General features: G+C 42.5%; 1 protein-coding gene across 1 annotated transcript; it reads left to right on the forward strand.

Moving 5' to 3' along the window:
• The first annotated feature begins 3,761 nt into the window (after window positions 1–3,761).
• TMEM123 (transmembrane protein 123) lies at window positions 3,762–21,356 on the forward strand. The gene is made up of 6 exons (XM_055801204.1): window positions 3,762–3,933; window positions 9,460–9,519; window positions 10,810–10,875; window positions 15,433–15,621; window positions 17,068–17,221; window positions 19,376–21,356. The coding sequence occupies exons 1-6, from the start codon at window positions 3,861–3,863 to the stop codon at window positions 19,398–19,400; spliced, it is 567 nt and encodes a 188-aa protein (XP_055657179.1). The 5' UTR covers window positions 3,762–3,860; the 3' UTR covers window positions 19,401–21,356.
• The last annotated feature ends 3,488 nt before the right edge of the window (window positions 21,357–24,844 follow it).

Here is a 24,844-nt window from a genome sequence, read left to right on the forward strand (position 1 = left end):
CATGCAAAACTCTGCACCAGGCACAGCATCCACAGAAGTACAACACTAGGCAGTTTTAGTACAGAATTCACTATAGGAGATAGCATTATAGAGTTTGCAAAACAGAAAAGCCATCAGGAGGTTCACACTTATACCAAGTACAATACAGTGAGAAAAATCTGGTGTATGGGTTGGAAAATTTTAAGCTCTTCAGGAATAAAAGTGCACAGAGTTAAGACTTTTCAAATCACCACGTATACAGACCTTTCTGACTGAAATACTTGAATTATGGTTGATTTTCATTACAGTTGTTCACTTCCGGGCCCACACTGAGCTCAAGGAAATGCCAGTATTCATTCATAGTGTGCTGATGCTTCATGTGGGCACTGCTGCTCAACAAAATATGGCTAATCCTGGTCGTGCCAATATAATTTTGAACTTAATCCCTTAATCTTTAAAAAGTATGCATGAAGAAACCCAAACAAATACAGATTTGCTAATGCCCCCGATTAAGAAGACTGCCAGTTTGGTCAATCTTGGTTCTTATCTCTCCTTCTGTAGTGCACAAGTGTTAACTATGCGATGTAAAGAAGCATGAATTAAAGCTACCCTTGCCCCTATTTCAGCAAAACATGTTGCATGTTGCTGTCTTTTCCTGATTAGAAATACTTCGCTGTTAGCTAGGAGTGTTGCTGTAACTCTGATGTCTAAGAATATGAAAATGAACGTGATTTGTAAAGTGAGGTGCCATCTATGGCCTTTTGAGTAAGACATTTTGGGGTGGGGAATAAAAACTCATTTACAAGTTGGATCAGTACACAGCAGGCATCAAGCTAAGTATAGGCTTATATTGATGTACAGGGAATGATTGTTCTTCCAGTAATCTAAATTAATATTCCTCAAACACCGGAAGAAAGGAAGACAGCTGATAAGTATGTTAACTAGGAGAGATGACAGCCTAAAGAAGTTAACTTCTGTGGAACAACAATGGGTTAATACTTGTTGAGATGTACGGAAAACTATAGTGGTCATAAAACTTTCACTGTGCAAATATATGGATCCAGTTCTCAGTACTGAGAGGAATTGCTACTTCTGGTTCCCAGGCTTGCCTTTGTAGGTCTTCCCCGAGGATCAGGTTTCAGATGTGAATAAAAAGTTTTCCTTGTTCCAGTTGGGTGTATCTGTTTTTTGTTGATCCTCTTAGTGACTTAACCCTGCCCTGGAGCTGTTGAATAAAAAGTTTTCCTTCTTCCAACTGGGTGTTTATGCTTTTTATTGATCATCTTTTGAGTTAACCCTGCCCTGGAGCTGTTGTTTGGTTTCACCTGCACCATCTCCACAAAGCCATCTGAACATCTCATGGACAAAATGGATCTGAAATGCTTATGTTCCTGTTCCATGGATTTTGACAATTCTGTTGAAATCATTTGTAATACTTGTGTGAATGTCCCATCAGTTATGCATCTACTGCACCAACACAAGAACAACTTTCACTAATCAAGGACATTCCTCTAAGACATCAGATTGTACTTTTGAATGAACTGCCTGAATGTCAGGGCCACGAGTGGACTTACTAAGCCTTAACTTGTAGTAATAAGCCCTAACCAACCTCACCTGGGACCTCCATCCACATGCCCTCTGCTCATTCACCAAGGAGCTCTGTTTCAACCCTGGCCTGAGCTGCATCACACCTGTGCCTGTCCCCACCCCTGCCTCCAGCTGCCCTGATTTACTGGCTGGTTTTCCTGGAGAGACACCAGACTGACAAAGCTGGTAGCTTTCATCCTGTCCCCTGGACTGCCATTGGGAGGACTGATGAAAAAACTACCTGTGCTCCTGAGTCCCTTACTGCTGCTCCCAGGGCTCTGCAGTCCTCCTTGGTACTTCTCAGACTGCTCCTGGCTGTATCACTGGTGCCTACATGAAACAACAGCAGTGTGTCACAGTCAGTGGGACTGTATGTACCAAAAGGAGATGATAATTTCCATTAAATTCTCCCAGAATGTTCCCTTCTCAGCACAACTCCCAGCCACCTCCAGATACCTAGTCAGAAATTTGCCTCCCACAGAACAAGGCCCCAAATGAAACAAGATCACACCAATGTAATCAACACAAGACTTCCCAACACCTCTGCCTTTACGCAGTAAAGAACCTGTACTGTTTTGCAACACATCTCAGTTCCTGCTTACTCATCACTTCTACAGAAGTTACGTAGCTATCTCCCACAAGCCTGTGACTTCTTTTTGTTCCATGTATCTTAACTACTTTTTCCTGCAGACGCACAAGTTGAGCAATGTTAATTAGGCTATTCCAAAATAAACTGCTTCCAGTCTGTTCTAAGCCTAAGTTGTGCAACAGCTGAATGACTTACACAATATCTTTATCCTCTAAATGTATGTTAGTTTAATAAAAAATATTCTTTCTCACTATATGCTCTGCCTCTATAACTAAACAGAGGTCCTTATACTTAGCAACATATAGATTACTAGTATTTCTAAGCTTTACTGGAGTTAGGCTAGCTGCAGATATCACTCCTACTGCCATCATAAGGAAAAGCTTTGGAGGATCATCTCAGAAAATTCACAGGAAAAAGACACATGTTGGTCTTCAGGTACCTGAGTCATGAAAACCGCATGGGAAGCAATGCAGAGCAAAGGCGTAAGAAAATGCCAGAAGTATAATGCATGCACCTATTTTCACCAAATGCAAACTACGGGGCCTAACTAGGCTAGAATAAATAAATAAATAAATAAATAAATAAATAAATAAATAAATCTTTATTCAGTATTATAGTTTACCGCTCACTTGCTGAGAGTTACAGAGCAAATGCATGTGGAAGGATGATGCTGTTGCTGGGGAAGGGGAGCAGGCAGCACGCGGTGCCTGAGCACAGCTTCGCAGCCCGCCCTGCGCTCCCAGGCTGTCACCTGCCCGCCACGGCTCAGCCGCATGGCTGTCGTGGGAATGCCGCTGTGCTGCAGCGATCAGAAATGCAGCAATGCATGCTGAACATCCTGCCGCCGCTCGGGTGGTGATCCTACAATTATCCACGTTAAAAGTGCTTTTCTCTAACTTACTAGAAAGCCATTGGTAGTAGCGCAGTTTTCCTTCCTTTGACAAATAATTTTCAAGTTGTTTTCGGTCTTCAGAATGTATTAACAAATTTCCCACGAAAAATAAATTTCTAACATCAACTTGACGTTAGAAGTAGAGGAGAAAAATGTGAAAGACTTGAACGTGGCTGTTATCTTTCACTTTCCCTCATCAATTTCTCGCTGGTTTCGCAACTCTCCAGGCGCACGGGGAAGTCTCAGAGCGCCTCCACGGCATTAGCCCCGGTGACCGACCAGCACCGAACCCGGCCGGAGCCCGTGCGCCAGCCAGCACCGCGCACCCGGCCCGCGGCCGCCGTGCGGCAGGGACGGCGCCCCCGCACCCCGGGCGAGATGCGCCCAGGCTGCGGAGAGCACCGCTACCAACCGGCTGGGCGCCGGTCACACCGCTGCTACCAACAGGGGGGACAAATCCGCACGCCGAGGCTCCGGTGAGGGGTACCACGCCGGTGTTGGGGCTCCCGCTCTCTCCTTGCGGCTACCGCACCGCTTGGCCCAGCCCGCTGCAACAGCGGCGGCAGCGGCGGGGAGGCCGGCGGGACAGCAGCCCCGTGGAGCTGCCGGCTGCCACCGGGCCGCGCTGAGGGGCGGCCCCACCGGGGGCGGGGCCCGGCTGCCGCGCCGCGGGCTGCGGGCGGGACAAGCGGAGACCGGCCCCCGGGCAGGCCGCGCCGCCGCCCCGCTCCGGCCCCCCCGCCCTTCCCGGGCAGGCCGCGCCTGGCGGTGCTGCGGCGGCTGCGAGCGCGGCGTTCCGGCTCCCTCAGCGCCATGCGGCTCCTCGCCGGCGCCTCCTGCGCGCTGCGGGCGGCAGCGCTGCTGCTGCTGCTCACCCCCGGCTCCCGTGAGTAGCGGCCGCGGGCGGGCGGGGCGGGCACCGCGGGCACCGGCAGCCGGGCCGGCCGGTGGCTGCCGCGACAGCCCCGCTGGGTGGACCCAGGCCTCGCCGTGTCGCTGGCGGCAGGGAGCGGGGCTGCCCCGCAGGGTGTCCCTACGCTCGGGTTTGCAGCTGCAAGGAAGTTCGGTGGGTCGCCGGTTCTTGCTTCCCACCGTCCCCAGGCGGAGCTCGGCTGCACGGTGCGCATCGGTGCACGTGGCCCGGCGCTCGGGAGCGGAGCCCTCACAGAAGTAGGGGGCTCAGGCTCGGTACGCGGGACCGTTTTGAAGCAGAACCGAGTAACACGTAAAACAAGAAACAGTGGGAAAACAAGGAGGAGGGGGGTGCGTGGCGTGGGTGTTTGCACCCCACAGAGGGGTGCCGGCCTCGCTCCGCCGTGGGTCCCCTCCTGGAGCGGGGTGGGGGACATACCCCGGCCCTGCAGGTGCCCTCGGCGGAGAGCCAGCGCCTTCCCGCGGGGGGCGGCCGGGCCTGGGGGTCACAGGGAGCCGGGGAAGCCACGGCGGCCCAGGCAGGGGTGGAGTGGAAGGAAACGCTTTCGCTTACCCGCCGTGATGCTGCGCGCACAGGCGGGGCTTCTCGTAGCGCGGGGGCGGTGGCGGACCCGCTCTTGGGACCCGCGGTGCGTGTGTCGCACTTCTGCCAGGTGCTTGCAGCGATACCCCTTTTCGATGGCCGAGTCGAGTGAATACGCAGCCTCCCGTTTGCCCGTGCTTCAGCCCCGGTGGTAGAAGACCAGATTCGCTGATGCACACACAGATAAAATGGGACGTACGAGATTCCGAGCTGCCAGAGTTCCCTTTTCGGAAGACTGAAATGCCCCATGTGGTGCTCCATAGCTTTGCAAATTAAAGAAGCTGAAAGATAGGTACCAAAATGAGCCTACGAAGGGATGTCAGCCAGTCCAGCAGCGTTAATATGCTGTTGTTTAATCTGGTGAAGCTATAATATAAATTGATACAAAAAAAGTAAAATGAGGAACGTAAACAGCTTATTGCCCTTTCCAAAAAAGCAAGGGTTTTTTTGTAGAACTTTACCTGTTTACCACTTTGCCAAGATCTTGTGGCTTCCATTTTACAGCTATAGACTGTCATTTCATTTGATACAAGATCGGCTTGCTCTGTCTTTTACCATGCTGCTTCCTGAGTGCGTATGTTGGTTTAACTGAGTGTGCAGTCAGTGCTGTCTCCTGGGGCAGGGGTGATCTCATCTAACTTTCGACAGTCAAATGTAGACCTTCCTCTATAGATTAATTTGTTTTCTAGAGCCCATTTATAACTTGTTGAGAGAATTTGTGCCCTTTTAAGGCTCAGTCTAATGTATCTATTGAACTCTCTGGGGTTTTTTTTCTGCCCACTTACTCAGAAACTTCCAGAAACTACTGCTGAGGTTTGTGTTGGTTTCAGCAAAAGTTTGTGGCTCACTAATGAACGCTGCAGGAGAAAGTGTGTAACCAGTTAAATACTGTGATTTGCAAAAAGTGAAATTGGCAGTAGATTTGTCCTCACTCCAGTTAGATTTTTTGGGCAGACTGCTTATTTCAGTATAATGCTGTTCTTTTATTCTGCTGGAAAGTTTATTTATTTCCATGTGTCGGTGGAGTTAGTGGAAGACACATCACCAAAATGTTACGGTTTGGGAGAAGTCCTTCCCACTGTTACGAAAAGTCCAGCCAACTTCCTGATACCTGAGCAAGTAAGGAGAATCCAGGCTCCCTGGCAGGAAGCTGCCCCCATGCCCTTCCCGTGCTGCTCAGAAAAGATAGTTGGCAACATCTTCCAATAGCTTACCTGTATACAGAACTACTCACAGTACAAAAATGTACCGAGCAGCAGCAGCCTCCAGGCCTGAAAACAGGTATGGTCTCCTCACTTCTCTTAGACTCTTGGGGGACAGCAAAAGGTGTTGTAGCTTTTCAGTCTCAAACTGACCAGGGCTGAGAATCAATTACTTGGGTCTGTGTTGTTTCCTGAAGCCAGCTGTGTTTACGCTTTCCTTTGCAAGACTGTGAGGTAATTTCACAATGTTAAGGCATGAGGACCTGTCCAAAAAGTTGCGGAGATAAATAATCCTGGCTGACCTCTGTCTCAAGATGAGAATGCCACTTCAAGAAAAAAAAAAATAGGTACCAAAAGACCTTGTTCAGTCAAAGGGGAAAAGAAATAGAAAGTGTCCAGATAGCAGCAATTTGAATTTATAGTTTGTCAAAATTGCCAGGCAGATGTTACAGTAGATTTGGGATTGGGAGTTGGGTTTTTTTTTTAATTTCCAGAATTTGAGTTTCATCCATTTCAACTGAGAAGAAGAGTATCCCGATGGTGGAGACTGTCTAGGGTGTGGTTATATTAATGTCACCTGCTCCAACATCTCTGCCTTGACCCTTCCAGTACCTCAACTGTTACTCATTCAGATTGCTTAGCTGTTGCTGTGCAAGTCAGAGGTCTCTCTGACGGACTGTGCAGTGTCAGTGCCTCTGTACTTTTTGGGTTTTTTAAACCAACAGAAGCAGAATGGCTTGAGCATAAAACCCTCGTACTTACCTGCTAGGCATCAGACTTGAGAAGATGCTGAAACAGAATTTTATGTATGACTTTTGGTATGTCCCCAAAATGAATGTGTAAAATTGCGCTTATAAAAATGTGAGTTTATATACCAACATCTTTCTGCAGTGTGAGGTTTAGTCAGACTAGACGTAAAGCCTGTGAGCCCTTAGAAATGTGGTTATCTTAAATGTGAAGGCAGGAGCGGGCAAACTGACCTTTGTCACGTGCAGGGATTTGAACGAGTAGTGCCACTCATCCTTCATATACAAATACTAGTAATTTGGTACATGCCTGAGCCAGAGACTACTGATTCCTAGCATTAAAGGTTCATGGGTGTTATCCACTGTGCTGATTTTTGCAGGATCTGGCAAAACCAAGTCCTTTTAAACTTGTCTTGTCCATTTTCAACAAGTATCGGAGCAATCCCCTTTGCTTACCCCGCATCTATCTATGCATTTAGCACAAGCACGGATCTTCAGCTCCCATGTCTGAAATCTACTTCTGGAAGCCGAGTTCCAGCTATAAAGCTGGCAGAACTGGCCTGATTTTGTCCTTTTGAAAGTTTGCTTATCTGAATTGTCTCCAGCTCATGACTTTTCACACACTAGAGCAACAAAACTGCGAGAGGCCCTGGAAGCACTCAACGTACCAATTTCATTTTCGTCGCAGCATTTCACAGGAAGCACGCTTGCCTTCGGATACACCCTGCCCAGCCACAAGCAGCTGTGTTTTTAGCTGCAGCTGACCTTAAACAGAGAGGAAGAAAAAGAGTTGTCTGACAAAAATGTCGTTGATCCCCTTTCCCTGTTCTTTTCCAGTGTGTAGTGCTTTGGTGCATTGGTTTTAAGTTTGGTATTTCCTTGGTTTGGTTCTGTTTCATCATGAAAAATGATCACAAGAGCTCCTTTCTTCCCCCTCCAGTCCCCTCCTCCCTTTCCTCTGGATCACGGTGGGAACAAGCATTAGCACAGTTTCTCTACTCAAGATTTGTGGGCCCAATATTGCAACTAATCCTGTGGCCCAAAGAGCTTTACCTCTGCTTGTGCGCAGCACCTTCCGCCTGCAGCTGGCTGCCGGCTCCTTCCCGCTTCCTTCCTGCGCTCATGCCTGCACTGGTACACCTGGGTCGGTGCAGGCTTGTAACCCTTGCGCTTCTGCTCCCTGGAGAAGGCCAGAAACCCTCGCTGTTTTGCTTTGGGCCAGTTGCCCTGTGCAGTCTTTGGTCTCAAATGAGAGTCTCCAGTTGTCAGAGCCATCGCTGCGTAAAAGCATGTGCTGCTTTTCCCTTTGCCTTAGCCCAGGAGTCCTTCCTGCCTCTTTGGTTCAAGTTTCCTGCTGTCTCTGCAGTGATACACACACTTCCAAATCCAAAACCACAGTCTGAGGACAGAGAAGTAGGGGAATAGTGTCAATCTTCTTTTTCTTACCATGTCCTGTTTGCTGCCATGTGGTACAATGTGGCATATGCTTATGCAGTGCCCCATATTAAGATGTATTGGTATTCTGGAGCAACTGTTTGTGATCCAAATTAAGCAACTTGTCAATTTGGGGTTTTTTTGAGAAGGGAAAAGAAAAAAGTTTTATCTTTTAAGCTGGATAAGGTCCTTGACATCTTTCAAGGTGTGCAGTCCAACCTGATCTGAACTAGGGCTAATACAGTCCTGCCTTCCCTTCCACAGCTGGTTCCTTCCCTTCTCTTTCTTCTAATCCTACAGGGAGTCAGTTCTGCTGGTTGAGGCAGCAAAAACCATGGTGTACTGTTGGGGAGGGGGTGTAACGTCAGTTTTCTGTTGGCTTAGCTTCCTCAGTCAGATCATTGTTAAATGTGGGGGGAAGAGCTCTGATGTAGACCACTTTCTGTAGGATTGGGTCCTTCCTGGGGAAGCTGTATTTAGCTGTGTCACATCCTCCTTTTTTGTCTGCTTGCTTTCCCTAAGCTCCCTCATGAAACAGTTTAACGTATCTTGCAGTGCTGCCATCAATCTTGATATCGCAGGGGTGGGATACAGTGAGTGGTTTGACTTTTTTTTTTTTTGCAAACATTACCACTCTGAGACCTTCACTAAGGTTTTGCAACTACTAAGAAAATGTCGTATTTCTGTGATACTTAGTTCATGTTATTTGCCTTTAGTAGAATATTGTTACAAATTACCAAAACTGAACTGCTTGGCAAAGACAGAATCCACAACTGATCCTCTTACATGCATGTGAATGCCAGAGTTTTCTTTTTGTGTGGTTTATCTTTAAATTTTACCACTTGTGTGTAGACCAGGCCTGAGGACAGAGTAATCGGGCCTCAATTAGTCTTTAGGGTATGATAGTATTTCACCAGAGGTGTGATCTTCCTCTATCCCACTCCCCACCTGCAGAATGCTTAGTGGAAGCATTAACATGCTGTTAGTCCCAAACCAAGTAATTCTGCTTGTTAGTGGAGCTTGTTATCTTACCATGCTGTCCATGTAGGGGCAGAGCAAGTGCCCATCTGCCTGCAAAGGCCTTGCAAACTTTATAGGAAAAAGATTTACATGAGAGATTCTTTTCTTCTGCTGTAGGCAATGCACATCATGTTATTACTGAAGGAAGGTGCCTGATTTTCTACCTCTTGCTTCTTTCAGTCTCCTTTCATGTCAAGGAAGAAGAGAACTTGGGATGGTGATGATGGGGAAGATAAAACTGAGGATGGGAAGGAGTTCCAGTTCATTTGATGGCTGGGTAGTGCAAATACAGTTTTTGATGTGCTAAAAGCAGGCTGTTGTGGTACCATGCTTTTATATCATCATTATACCTAACTCCTGTCCATGGTAGTTTAGTCATTTATATGCCCAAAGCAAGTGACAGATGCTGCACTCGCTTTTTCTTCTTTCATTTCTTAGTAATAAAGTGCCTAAATCTGTCTCACTCTTTCTTGTTTTCTATGTTCAAAATGAAGAGATGAACATCTCCAGCAGTACTGCACCCTTCAGTACGGTTCCAGATCCTAAGTTGCAAGGTAATACTCTTGGCATTTCTGTTGCTGTTCCTCGGTAGCATTGAGAAAAGCAATGTGTATTATTGTATGCCTCAAACTGTCTTGTAATAGTTTGCCCTTTATTTCATTTTATGTAATTGTGAACAGCTGTAGGACATGAGGATGGTACTTTGATTGTCACATCTATTCCGAAACAACTAAAGACATTTAAGAGGAACAGTAGAACACAACTCAATCCTCATATCCTTAGGTAACCTAGAGCAACAGAGAGGAGAAGAAATAAAATGGCAGAATTTTATGTATAGAAATAGAAATAACTGCCAACATCAATTTCCAGTTAAAAAGACATCCACCAGCTCAAGAAGTCTGCTAGGCTAGAATTGAGTGCTCTTGAGAAAAAGGCAAGGCACTTTTTCATTTGATTTTTAATGTCAAAATGGATTCTAGTTCCACCATGCTTGAGCTCATTGCTAAAGTACACATTTATTTCATAGTGTTATTTCATTTGACGGCATTAAGCTCTATGCCTTTAAGCATGTGCCATGCAAAGGCGTGTTCCTTGAGTCATTTTTGTCTTGTACTACTTCGCTCATCTCATTTGCTCTTGGCCAACGACATGGGACGTATAGTCAATGCTCTGCTCATTGACTCACTCTGTCTTGTGTTAATTGCATCACTGACTCACACCCAAATTCCAGGCAGTGTACGTGGTTTCTTTTCACCTGTATGAGCATGCAGTCCACATCCAGATGTGTTCCCAGGGTTGCAGAAGTAAGCACTCGGAACCTGGGGGAAACCCAAAGCTGTGTTCTGGTTACAGCACTGGACCAGTGCAGTAAAGGTTTAGCCCCATACACGTACATGGCTTACACTGGTATAAAAGCCTACATAAGGAAGAAAGAATGTGTTTGTAATTGTACAATCATGGACTGTTTCTCAAGAGCAATTAAACCTGCAACTTAATATCCCAGGTATGTCAGTGTGAGGGTTGTTTGTGCAGTACTCAATGATGGGGCTGGTTGGCTATGATTGTACCAAAGAAAAAGCAAAGAGGAGTAAAGAATTCAGACGGAGAACTTTTGGGCACTGTTGTGCATACAGTGTAACTATGTTCTTGCTGCTTTGAGATCTGGAAGCATTTTACAAAAGGATCAAACCATCTGCTTTGGGATGGAATACTCTGCTGTATTCCCACTTGTAGCGTGCACACACAGATACCCCAAGGAAACCATTGTTGTGGGTACTTTAGTTATAGTATGTTAAAATGAAAACGAATAATATTTCTTCTCTTGTTTTGTTTTTTCCTTGAAGGCAATAACAGTTCATTCAATCTCACTGTTATATCATTCACACAATCTACAACAACATCTGCAGTAGGTATGTATCTGTTCATCTGTCTGTTACTATGAGCTTAGAAGCTAGCTCCAAACCTACCAGATCATACCAAATTCTAAAAAAACACCCATCAAACCATGGGTGCTTGAGAAAGGCATTATCATTTTAGGGCTGGGAGGCAACATGTAAAACAGCTCTTGAAATGAAGCTATACTGTTTTTCAAGTTTAGGTACTGTGCTTCATCAGTAGAAGCGCTGATGTTTGTGATAACATTGAAAAATGTGATAATCAAAATAAAACTTCAAGGAAGAATTGAAAGAAGTTGGTCTTTTTAATGTTCATTCTTTGTCGCTGAGCAAAATTCTTCCATTTTCCTGAAGCAAAGATGAATAGGTTATTGTGCAAACAGTGAGTATCTGTTTAATGTTATTTCACAGCAGGTAGATTCAGGGTATAATGAAGTCCTGGAGGCTTGAGTTTCAAGAGTAAGATTCCATTGCCTTTTAGATAATACTCATGGCACCTTATACCATAGAAAATAGTCCTTATAAAGCTCACAGCACAAAACAGCAGAGTTCAAGCAAGTAGCAGATCTGGAACAATCTGTCACAGATACTTCTGCATTGTTCTAGCACTACCATCTTTCCTTCACAACTTGGCAAAAGAACTGTAGGTAAGGGTGATTTCCCAAGGCAGCAGTGTTGCAGTTCTGATGCTCCAACATAAGTAACGTGTTTACAAAACACATCTTTGTCGAAAGAAGAAATAGCTGTATTAGATCAACTAGTAGAGTTTGAAAGCAGCTATTTAACCTAGGACACAAACAGTTCATTCACTTGTATTTGCAGTGTTCCAGCTGTTGGCTATGTCGGTATGAGATTATGAAAAAAGGTAAATAAAAAAAAAAAAGGTCTTTTGGAAGAACTTGTTACAGGCATATTTCACCACATCAGTAAAGACTGGATAGTAATTCATGTCATGCAGTTGTTCAGTCTGTGATGCACAGATAAAAGGTTGTAACTGAGAGAAGAGAAGCTAGTTTCCTGCATGAACTGCATCCCCTTTGTGCTAAGAGCCATGTGAAAGCAGGGCCTGCCCTAAGATACTTTGTGGAGTTTTATTCTGATCATAAGATCCCAGCTATGTTGTTGTTTCCAGTATGGCTTTCGCTTTGCATCTCTGTAATCTTCAGATAACCTCTGAGCTACCACACTCAGAAGGTTGCTTCTTACTCATTTAAGAATAAAATACTCACCAGGGAAAAAAGACAATCTCTGCAAAGACCTTCCTTTTGATACAAGGCAGTGGTGCAGTGCCTCATTCCATTGCCTGCAGTGTACCAGTTTAAGCACGTCTGACTTGGAAAGTGGAGAGATGGTTGCAATCCCCTTGTTGCCTTAGGGCCTTCCCTATGTGTAAAGCCATTGTTAACCACAGGTGTTTTCACCCTCTGCTCCAACCCTGACTGAGGGGTTCTTGCAGAGGTTTGAGCTTTACCATCTCTACATAATAACAGTGAAAAGAGACCTGAGCCTTTTACTGTTAGTACTGTTAGGCACAGGCACAGTACAAACCTAACAGCCATGCTTATGTGGTTTGAGTCATGTCCTCCCCTTTTTTTCTCTTTTTTTTTTTTTTTTTTTTTTTTTTTCTAACAGTCCACGGATTTTTAAGATCATGTTCATCCATTTTGATTATTTGTCTTTACCTCTTCAGGGTAAAGACTACTGGATATATGTACTTAGTTTTGCTTAAAGTCTATGCTTTTTTTTCTTTCTTTCTTGCTTTGGAACCTTTCCACGACAGAAGCAAAAGTCTGTTTCATTCAATCATTTTCCATGCAAAGGAGAGTGTTTATTTATTTCACGATGAGCATCCAATAATAATTATTTCGTATGTTAGCACAGTGCTTTTGTGGTTTGACTTGTGTTCATTCTTGTTCAATTAGAATACTAAGGGAGTAGTGCGTGCTGCTAAGAATTCTTATCTTTATGCTACGTATATAGTTTGATTGATGGATATAGCATAGCTATTATTAGTTTAAACACAGGTAGCATACAAAGTAAAATATTTGTCTCCTTCAAAAACAAGGTGTCATAAACCTGAACTATATTACTGGCATGCATTCCTTTTTAAATAAATATTAACTCAGTCTGGGTTTGTTTAGTGTGATGTTCAATGAAGCCCAGCTGGTCTTTTGGGGGAAAAGTAATGGGGGGAATAAAAGATAAAAGGACAGATGTTGCTAGCAAATGTTCTTTCATCTGTTGGTAAAATAGTACGGGTGAGATTGTTCAAAGATACAGAAGAACAGATTGGTGCCCGATTTACGTCAGCTCCCCAAATTCTCCAGCTGCCTCAGATAGCCTCCCACTGATGTTTTGAACTGACTGATGCTAAATACACCATGAAAGATAAGTCTGTAGGAGATTTAACCAGATTTTACTCTTTATGTTACATCACCAAGTGCTGTAAGATAAAGTAAGAAAATAGGATGGCTAGTAGACAAGGGAGGAGGGGAAAATGTGCAAATTTGCTGAAATTCCTCATGATAGCTGCTTGGATATTTTTTGTGCTGACTTCAGGTTTTCTGTAGGGTAATTTAATGCCCATGGAATAAGTACCATCTTTGTGTAACCTCATCTTATACCATTATGCATGGAACAATTAACCATCATACTGCTCAGAAACACAAGCAAGTTTGACACTTGGAAATCATGGCTAAAAAAAACCCCAACAACAAATACCCACAGAAAACTAACTGGTTGAAACTTGCATTCGGATTTGTCTTTCTCTTGGTATCTTTTATATTAGGAATGCAGTCACCAGGTGTGGTTTCATGTGATATAACTGTAGATGGTTTCCATACAGACGTTTCCTTGCTTATTTCCTACAATGAGGAAACATTTGATATTTATAGATCATTGTGCCTTTGGGGAGTTTACCTGTCGCCATTAAAATGTGCCCTGAATTTTATCTGATGTATTTTACACATGCTTCATAGAGGAACTGAATTTCCTAATTGTAACAAGGTAAGCACATAAATATAGTACTCCAACTGTTCCATCTCAATGAATGCTCATTTCAAAGTGTTTCCTAGGGTTATGGCACAATACATCAAAGAACAGGAAAATAAATAACATTTATTATGGGGACTGTATTGGGCTGTTTTGGTAGTTTTAATGTTAAATGTCTCAGAAAAGTGTTGTGTAAGCCAGTTCCTTTCTGAATGCTTACATTGTTGCATTGTTTGGTTTCTTTAAGTTTTTGATGTTCACATCTGAAGTAGTGATACTTAAGTCTTAGCAAAGACACCATTCTGTGTGTAGCTACTCACATTTTAAAGCACACTTCCAGGAAGATTATTCTGTAGAAGCGTTTTAGATGCTGTATAAAAAAGCAGAAATTGAATATCAAGTTTACTGTGGAATTGAGATGAAACTGCCTATTCTTCAGTTCTAGTTTTGGACAATTTCAAAAAAACATGGCTATAATTAGACATTTGAATGTCCATAATAAAAAGCTTTTGCAGTGGTTAACATGAACATAGCTTGTATGAGGTTATAGAAATAATACAGCTGCAAATGGAGGTTTTTCTCCCTAAAATTCCCTCACATATAAAAGCTTTTTGCCTCATATTGTCTGCTTAGAGAAATGTTTGTTGCATAACAGGCTCATGTTTCTTGTTAGTTGCTTCTTAATTAAATAAGTAATTATTCTTGAGATCATCCTAGCTGGGTGCCTTCCACTAGGGTTCTAAGGATTTTTCTATAAATATCAATCTCTATTATTCTTGAATTTTGCTTCATGGTATTTTTATTCTGAACAGTTCACTACTGCTTTCTGAGGAGGGAAGGGGAAGTGTCAGGTAAAAGCAGAGTAAAAGTTAAAGAGTTTAGGTGTCAATTAAACTTGAAACAGCATTCCAGTCTTTGTTTTAACCTTGGCAAGACAGCTTGCTACTAAATAAATGATAGAAGCCAGCAGATTTACTTTGGTCGAACTTTTATCACGTGTGGAAAAACCTCTTGAGCATTAAGTTTACCACATGCAGAATTCTCTCTGGTAAGTATAATATACATGCAGCCTTAGCAAAGCTAGTGTTTCATTCAAAAACAAGTTAAAGATTAAGTCATTACTGAAATGGGGGGGGGTGGGGTGCGTTCTCATGCAAAATCTGTTCTTATCAGAAAAGCTTTGTTATCTGAAAAGTTGGTGCTTCAAATGGAAAGTTACTCGATGCAGAATTTTATCACATTTTCAAATACTGTAAGTTAGGGATGATTCTGTGGAACTGGATAATGATATCCAAAGAAAAACACCTTTCTAAAAGTTATCAGCTATTATCCAGGTTTGCTTTACAGCTTTTCCTTTAAACTATTCCTGACCTTGAGCCCAAGACATCAGAAGTTGGGTCTTTCCAAAGGAAATGCACAGGCGAAGAGTCTGTTAGCAAGCCTGGATATCCAGGCAGTGACATTTTCATTGTTACTCTGTCATCCTATTTGGGCATGATAAATGCTGTCTTACTCAATGAGTATACAGTTGATTATCTTTATGTATTTTTCTGTGTGATATCACAAATAAAAATTTCCCAGGTGTGTCAACCAATACTACTCACCTGACCAGCCAGCCCACTAACACCACTATGCCTGTCACCTTGACAACTCAGACCACCAAAACCAGCCAGACAACAAGGTCCACCACAGCTTCATCAGTCACATCATCCCAACTCAACACCACAGTGGCCGTGACCACTTCCAAAATTTCTTTGACTTCTGTAACAGGTGAGATCACATTTCAAGAAGCTCATAGACACTTGTACGTTGACATGTGTTCCACAATTGTAGAATTGTTAGTTTTACAGTGGTATAACAGAGAATGTATTTGCATGCTGAAAAACGGGAATAAAGTGGGGGTTTATTACTAAGTTGGCTATAATAACACTGCTTTGAGCACTCCACTTACTTAAATAAGGCTTCACTTAACGTGAGAGACTTGACATACTTAGGAGAAAAAAAAAACCACCAATGTGAGTGGTGAGAACCAGCAGCCACCAGTGAGGAGATCAGCAATGTTAGGGAGGAAGCCTGGCTTTTGAATACAACTTCTGTATTTGTTCAGCTCTCCCTTCTACAGCTCACCTGAACTCATCTCTAATACTTTCTTTTTCATAGCTGACCTGTGGCTCAAAATACATCTGCTGGCTTGGTAGAAAGACTGAGTTCTGTTAGCAATGTAATTAATTCTGTCCCTAATGGAGAATAGAGTATGACTATGAATGAGTCACACTTTATGTGAAAGTTGTCAAATACAGTTTGACAGCAGCCTTTAATACGAAAACAGTAAGTGTGGAATTCAGTACTTGCAGTTAGCTGCTTGTTCGCATCGCTCTGTGCTTACACTTCCAAACAGATTGGGGTTGCTCATGTCAGTGAAGTCTTACTGAATAGGTGAAGATGTCTTCAGCAGAGCTTTTTTTTTTTTTTCAGTTGGCCACGTAATGCTCCCTGTGGCAAGTATAAACAGAGATTGGCAAAGGCTGGCTCTTTTGTTTGGAGTGTATAGCAGATAAAACCAGTTTTTACACAGAAACTGCTGTGGCTTATCAGAGGTCATGTTATCTATGTCAATATTTGTGTTGGGCTGTAGAGCTGGTCTTGCGTGTGGAGAGTGAGGGTGCAATTCTATCAGACAAGGTAAAGATATCTGACAGCTCATTGCCACCAGATTTTACTGCCACCACATAACCTATACTGCTTGACTTGGGTGTTGTTGGACCCCTCTGCAGGCAGACTCAGGATGCTCATCGGAAAAGCCACTTCCTTTTCTGCTTGGGTTAATTTCAGGCCAGCTTAGTGAGTTAAATTGGCTCATGGAGGGTATGAAAGCACTAGAACTGGCCTGAGGAGGGCAGGAACTGCATGTGTGGAAGGAAGGGAAAGCAGGGGACAAAAAGGGAGGGGAAAGAGGGAGCTGGAGAGGAAAAGGGGCAGTCTTTCAGAGACAGCAAGCAGTTGGGTCAGCTGCCTCTGTCACCAGAAACTGGCACTTAAAAATGGAGCTCTAGGTTTCAGCGTGCATGGCTGGTGTCTTGCCTGTTGATCTGTGTGAAATTTTTCTAATTGTGTTTTTAGATGATATATTAATGGGGAGGGCAGGATGTAGAGAAGTCCCTCAAAACACAATTTTGCAAGCTCTGTAAAAAGTGCCTTTTGTTGTCTTCTTTTCAGCCACATCAAAATCTGAGGCTGTTGTACCCAAAACCTCCAGATTTGATGTGGGCAGTTTTGTAGGTGGCATTGTGCTGACACTTGGAGTCCTAGTTATTCTCTACATCGGATGCAAAACCTACCACTCTAGAAGAGGCATACAGTACAGAACCATGTAAGTTCCCATCAATTTTTCACTTTCTTGAGGGGAACAAGGACAAACAGAACAAGGAGTATGAACTCTGATACATACATTTGTTTAAAGTACATCATATTAATGTCATTAAGGGATTTAATGGTGATATTTTGTCTTTCACCACTTCAGCTATTCCTCATTATTACTATGCCACTCTTCTGTGTGGGTTTTTTCTCTGATCTATTATATAAAATCTTTAATTTTTTTTTAAAAGAATACTTGTCCTTTAGCTATTCCATCAATAGATAACGTTTCCTTGAAATGTTTGCTCCAATTTGCAACACTTCTGGTTCTTCCTAACCCTTCCTCATAGACTCTTATTTTTCTATTCACTCTAGTGTTTTCCTCCCCCTTGCCATTATTTTTTTTGTAGTAGCTCTATTTTCTATTACCTCTGTGACATCTTCTTAGAACTCTGTTACCATCTCTCTTTTGTATCACCTTCTATGTACTTTCAAGTCTAGTTCGAGCAGCCAGTTTTAAAGCCAGATATCTAATATTCCACATTCTTAAGCCACCACTCTTGAACAGATTCCTTTATTTATTGTCACAGAAAACATTTGAAAGCAATATGGCCATTATTCACATTTTTAAAAGCATAGCATTTGATTGTTGTCAATACGTGAACTTAGACTTTTGCCCCACCTTGCAACATAGGCAGGCTGACTGGTTAATCTCTAATACTTAGTTTTCTCTACTACCCTGTACTCAACTCCAGAAACCTGTCCATAAAATCATATGCACTGAACCTGCTGTAAATACTTTTCACACGTCCATGAAATGAGAAGTAGCATTAATTTAACTGTACAGGCATCTGCATGTGAACTACTCATTTCATATCATTACTATTACCCTGAAATTGGGGAAATCTGTCAGATGAACCAGCCTATCCGTGCATTTTTTGTATTCACTTACTGTGAGGGTAGCTGAGAGTCTTAGATAAAGTCTGTGCTGTGGATGTTGAAATGTGTAGGCTGGATCCCACCTAAAGTCACTTGTTTACTCTGTGTACACCAGTGACTTTCCACCTTGTCTGAGCTGCAGGCTGCTGGTATTTTCCCTGTGGAGTGCAGGTGCTGTACAGCAAATACAAGCCTATCTTGCTTTTCTTAATCATCTTTTCAAGACCTTTTAGAAATTGGCTGTGGGCTTCTGTCAGTCTGTACAGTACAAGTTGAAAAACACTGATTTAACTGAATTCTTTGCCACCAACTTCTTCCAGGCAGCTGGTCTCTCTCCTTTATGTTACCAGATTGGGGGACAGGAGGTAGTAGGTCCAGTCTTGTCTTGGGTATGGTTCTTCTCTGTGGAGCTACTCTTTTCCTTTCTTTTGTAGCACTCATTTCTGAGAGCACAGAACCAGTCAGACATCTATGATTTTTACTTCATCTTGTATCTCACCCGTTTTTTAGTGAATAGTTCAACCAAAGTTGTACCATTTCACTTGCTGTTTATACTCAGCTGTACTCTGTTTTCTTCCAGGCTTCCAGACTTACCTCCTTGTCCCACGTTTCATTTAGGACCTGGCAATTCTTAAAACTAGATTGCTTTTCTTTTTCCTATTCAGTATCACCCATCTCAGTTGAGAAGCTTGTTTTAAGTGAGGTGATGTCATTAGACTTGTTGGGATGCCAGCGTTTAGGCCTTGTGCTTTCTCTCTGTCCTGACTCCTGCTTGCTGGGGACAGAATTCAACCAGTCCCTGCTGCACGTTTACCCACGGTGGTGTCTGAATGGATATTGTAGAATTCAGATCAACAGTCTCTTTAAAACAAAGGAAACGTGTCAATGAGCGTGTGGCTTTGATTACCTGTCACTACTGGGTGCAGGTAAGATAGGATAAAAAAGCCTGAGCAACAGGTGATCTAAAAATATATACTTGAATGAAATGTGAAAGCCAAAATGTTAATAAGGCTAGTGGAGCTTGGAGTGATGACAAAATGAAATTGTTCTATTGACTTCAGGCTTGGCTCAAAGATGACTGTAACACCCAGATCAATGTGCCCTCCTTAGCCCTTCCCAGCAAGACAGCCTCTGTTCACAAAATAACCTTCTTAGCAGTGGCTGGGTGGCTTTTTCTCATGCTGACTGTTGTTTGTACTGCAGAACATTAATTACTGTGTTTCTGTTACAGTGATGAACATGATGCCATCATTTAAGGAGACTTCAGGGAAGGAAGTGTTGGAAACCCATCCTATCACAGCTGTTCTAACTTCTGAAAGAGTTCCTTTTGTAAAAATAATCACAGTCTGTAACCTCTCCTGGGTGTGATCCTGCAAAATGTTGAGAACACCCTGATTATTTTTTGGCATTGGCTTTCATAAGAAGAGGAACTCCAGCACTTTGTAGAGACAGTATTTTCTTTTACCAGTATTTGTAACCAAATTTGAAGAAACACATATATTGTCATTTTAAGATATACATACAAGTCTCTAAACAGCTAATTACTAGCACAGTGAATCACATCATTGCAATTCTAATCAAGTTCCATAATTTCTCACATATTGCATAAATCCCGTGTGTTCCATAGTGGATATAGTTGGTTAAATAGGATACCTTTGAGACCAAGCATAGGTTTTTGCAAATAAAATGGGGGGTTTTCCTAACATTTTTTATGAAGTTGTATTTATTTTGAAGTTTGATGTGAACTTCAGTTTAGAAATTTTGAACAATTCAGTTAATTTTTACTAGGCTATAAAGGGATGTGGTTTGTTAACTGTATTAGAAGGTGATAACAAGTACTTAAACTTGAGTCATTAGCTTACCAGTGACCTGCAGAGACTTTCCTCAACAGGCTATACAATGAGACTAGCTGCAGGAAGTATGGACAGACTGGAGATGTTCATCCACAACCTTTTTCTCTAAATGAGTCCTTATAAGAAAAAAGACTGTGCAATCCATACTTTTTTTTTTCTAGTATGTCCTAATGAAGGATGTGCAATTGAAGATAAAAAAATGTAAAAAAAGTAATTGCACCATCGTAAATATGATGAAATACAAAAATTGCTTCTAAAAATTGGTTTTTAAGTTGAATGTAGCAATCATTTGGCTCTAGGGTTTTATTATTATGAAGCTGTATGCAGTGTTTTAGCAGCATTTGACAAGCATTGAAAGTTACAGAGAAGTGGAAAATCTGTAAGATAGCATTTTAGAACAATATAATCTGGATTTTACAACTGTTTTCAGAACTTGGTACTGCTGCACACATGTACAGAGGTCTGGTCAGAAGCCCACTGAAGGCAACAGGGCATCTCTCAGAAGGCCTCTAGATTCAGGCCCAAGCACACTGGGAGTCCTGTGCAAGGTAGCTGATGCTCCTTCCATCTCACTTCTGCATTTACCCTGAGGTAAACCTGCTGTCTTCAGTAGACGGGCTCCTGATTCACACTGGTGTAAGGAAAGCTAGAGCAAGGATCAAGAAACACAGGTCTGTACCTCCTTACGTCACTGAATAATGGTTCAGTCCTGCTCAGGCTCTACTTGTAGACCTCTCTGTGGCGAAGAGGGTTGGTGTAGTGGGACTCAACCATCCTGGTTACTGCTGCCACTAGTCCATCATGCAGGGCATAGTGGGAGGTGGTGACAGCTGAGGAAGGTCCCGATGGGAAGTGCATTATAGGTGTGTCAGGAGGCTGGGGTACAGCACATGGGGGGAAATAAAACTATAGCTCTGGCAGAGGTTAATTTTTTTTGTTAAGCAATAGTTCGTTCTGACATGCAGTGCTGAAGTGGCCATATGGATGTTTGGGTTTTTTCCTTTTTCATATGGAGAAGTAAAACTCTTGTTTCTGAAGCACAGCTGACTCCAGCAAACCATGGCTAGTGAGCAGTCTTAATAGCACCAGCCACGCACCTGAGATGAGGGTAGCAGGGTTGTACTGGTTTATACTGAGATTGAGGTACAGGGGGAAGAGTGATTTGAAGTAGCTTTTGTTGTTTTTCTTAATTGTGGTGTTTGGAAAACTGTTTTTGACTTGAAGAATTTGAAAACAATTCTTCCACAGTACTGCAATTCCTTACTTTGAGTTGTACTTAATTGTCTTCATTTCCACAGTTCTTAGGATTGTCTGACCTCTGTTGTATAGATGAATAAATAAATCTTTGGAGTTACTTTACCAATTTCAGTTGGATTTTTATTTTATTAGACTGTTTCAAAATTCCCCTCAACATGTTCCACAGTCGTATGTATTGAATAAGAAGTGTTCAACATATTTTTAAATGCTTCATTACCAGTCTTAGTACATTTTTGCCCAGATCAATCATTTGTAATGTGTTTTGTAATCTAATTATTACCATAAAGCAAAATTATGTGCTTAAGATTTCAGTGGTGTCAATGCAAGCAGAAAACCTGACTCTTCCTTTCAAGGAAGTGCAATTGATAAATCTTACCTTTAACTTTACGTTTGCTTTCCAATAGTAAACAAAAGCCTAGCTTTAAATTACACATGTATAAAGTGAGATGAACAGGACTGCTTTTCAGTGTGTCATACCACCACTATGTATTTCAGCCTCAGTCCTGGAGGTCACTCCTACAGCATTGGAACAAGCAGTGGACCTGAATTTTGCTATGCTCTACACGCATAGAGTGGTTGACTGTATTAAATAATCAGGATTTTTTAATACTAAATTACTGTTTCAGTTATGTTAACTAAACATTGGCCCTTAAGATTTTGTAAGGAAAAAGTAATTGAAAGGGCTTGGCACAAGAGTCTACCACCTTGTAGACCAGTATGAGGTATAAAGCTTAAGTAGGAGCAAAAGACGGGAAAAGGTCTTTTATCTCGTAGACTGATGTCTAGTGCTATCGCAGGCAACGGGGAAACAGAATATAGAGTAGTTGCAAGGGGCCTAGAGCAACTGCCTGACCAGTTCAGGGTGGACCAAGTTAAAGCATGTTCTCAAGGGCATTGACCAAATGCCTCTTGAACGCTGACAGGCTTGGGGCATTGACCACCTCTCTAGGAACTCTGTCCCAGTGATCAACCACCCTCTTGGTAAAGAAATGCTTCCTAAATGTTCCTTCATGGAAGCCTCTTCCCACTCACTTCTCTGGTGATCAGTTATCCTAAATTCAATCATTAGTTTATGATCTGTTTATATTCATTTTATGCTACAATTTTTTAGCATAAATAGCTCCTCCCCTTCTCTAGGTATACTTATGTTACAGTCTTTCAGCTGTTCCTTGAGGGAGTTTATTAATATTGTATTCAACTGTTCATAGTTCATCCTCTCAACAGGGCTGCGTATCTGTTTCCTTACTAGTACGGATGGCCGAGCCGGCGGTTCAGAGGTCTGTCTTGGATTAGGAACCCCTCTGGTGACACATCACAGAACTGCATTTACAGTATCAAGTTTTAAGGCCCTGCCCAGCATTCAGGTGATTATTACAACTTTCGCACAACCCCTTACTAATTTTTAATCCTTAGAAGTCATGTTTTTGTGCTTTGTATTAAGTGAAATGAATTTTTAATATTACAGGCTTAGGAAATCATCCCATGGCTACAGAACACAGCCACCTTAGGCCACGTTATCACGAATGTTACTTTTGCCTTTCAAACACATCAAGATCAACAACACAAGCACATCTCAAAACTGCACTGTTCTGCCTTCTTCCCGCAGGTCTCTCCTTTTTATGTAGCTCTCCTTTAGCCTGTGTTCTAGTACCAAATCATGGCCCTTCCAGCTTAATGGTTCTGATGGGGCCCTGCATCAAAGGCTTCAAAGAAGTCCAGAAATCCTGCAGTACAGTATTTAGTTTCTTATTTTAAAAAAATATTACAGCAAGATTATGTTACTGTGATAATATTCAGTGACATAAACATCATCCCTTTGTAAATCTACTTCCATACCTTTTTGTTCAGTGACTCTTAAAAGGTCTTACATACTCATGCCACTCTCTTTTTACCCTGAAGACATACACAGCATTCTTAACATGCTTTATTGAAAAAGATATAAGCAAAAAAATTACAATATTGCCAAAAGCAAAGTGGATTGGCATCAGAGACTGAAAATTACCCAGATAAGAGGTTAAGAATTTAGCTGTGATATGGAAGGTGAGAGGATGAGAAGGGACCTGTGCAGAATGTAAACATGTTCTCTACACAATGCTGAAGGAGTCACGATTGGTGTGTGATTACATTCTTAAAAAACAGGAAAGTTAAATTTAGGAATCCGCATTTGGTAGTTCTCACAAATAACATAGGTGCAAGGACTGCAAATTCCAGGTATGCACTAGACTGGGTAAACAGCTGGCTGGACGGCTGAGCCCAAAGAGTGGTAGTAAGGGGAGTAACATCCCGCTGGCAACTGGTCACAAGTGGTGTTCCCCAGGGCTCAGGATTGGGGCCAGATCTGTTTTAAGATCTTTATCGATCACCTGGACGAGGGGATCGAGCACACCCTCAGAAAGTTAGCAGGCAACACCAAGCTGGGGGGGAGTGTTGATCTGCCTGAGTGTAGGAAGGCTCTGCAGAAGGGTGGCTGGACCGATGGGCCAAGGCCAGGTATATGAGGTTCAACAAGGCTCAGGGCCGGGTCCTGCCCTTGGGTCACAACAGCCCCACGCAGCACTAGGGGCTTGGGAAGAGTGGCTGGAAAGCTGCCTGGTGTGTTTTAAAAAAATGCCTAGTTGTGGTGCTTAAGGACAGGGTTTAGTGGTGGACTTGGCAGCCCTGGGTTAACAGTTGGACTCAATGGTCTTAAAGGTCTTTTTCCAACTGAAACTGTTCTATGATCCTGCAGTGTCTAACCTTTAGCTCGCATTATCATATATTATTTGCTTTGCTATAAACACACTACTTTTAATCATTGATCCATTTTATCCTTCAGTGTCAGGTCACGCCTACACTTCAAAACATCCAACTCGGGAACTCCTGAAAGAATGAAAGGGACACTAAGTTCTGGAGGCTTTTCAGTGTTCTTTTGACATACCAAGAGGAAAGATATTCTCACTCTGATACTCCAAAGTTTGAGTTTGTCTATTGTTTGTTCTGACCTCCACATCAAGTGTAAAGCAGTTTACAAACCAAGGTGTTGCACCTGGCCAGTACTGGATGCTTCTAAAGTGTTAGAAGAAAAATGATTGTAACTCAGTTTTCTTGACAGGGTTTGTGAAGAAAAGCAATGAGTGTCTGTACAAATGGTGTGCTTTCTTCTTTTGATAGTTGCACACATAACAATCTTTTCTACAGACTTTATTCTTCCCTTAGAATTGAAGCTATTTTCCACTGGGCAAATCACAACCCTAACTAATATCCTATACTCTATAAATCTAAAGTATTTCACTTCTCTATCTGCCAAAAGAATAGAGCATCACTAAGTCAAGCTATACAGATCCAACAGAACAAAATCTTTGTTTTGACCAAGTCTACACCCTCTAACACATGAGCTTAGAACCCTTGGCAAGTTCTCCAGCTGTTCCCTAAAAAATTTCACCGGGCCACAACTAAATGTGAAGGCTACTGCTAGGACATCACTTACTGTGCAAGCAGCATATTTTGAACTCTTCAAAAAGAAAAAAAAACCCCAAACCCTCACCTGTTTCTTTTTTGAAAATAGCACAGCAGGATCTGTTGTTTGGAGTTCTGCTCTTCCTTGCGCAGGA

The sequence above is a fragment of the Falco peregrinus genome, chromosome 4, assembly GCF_023634155.1.
Source record: "Falco peregrinus isolate bFalPer1 chromosome 4, bFalPer1.pri, whole genome shotgun sequence".
Lineage (NCBI taxonomy): Eukaryota > Metazoa > Chordata > Aves > Falconiformes > Falconidae > Falco > Falco peregrinus.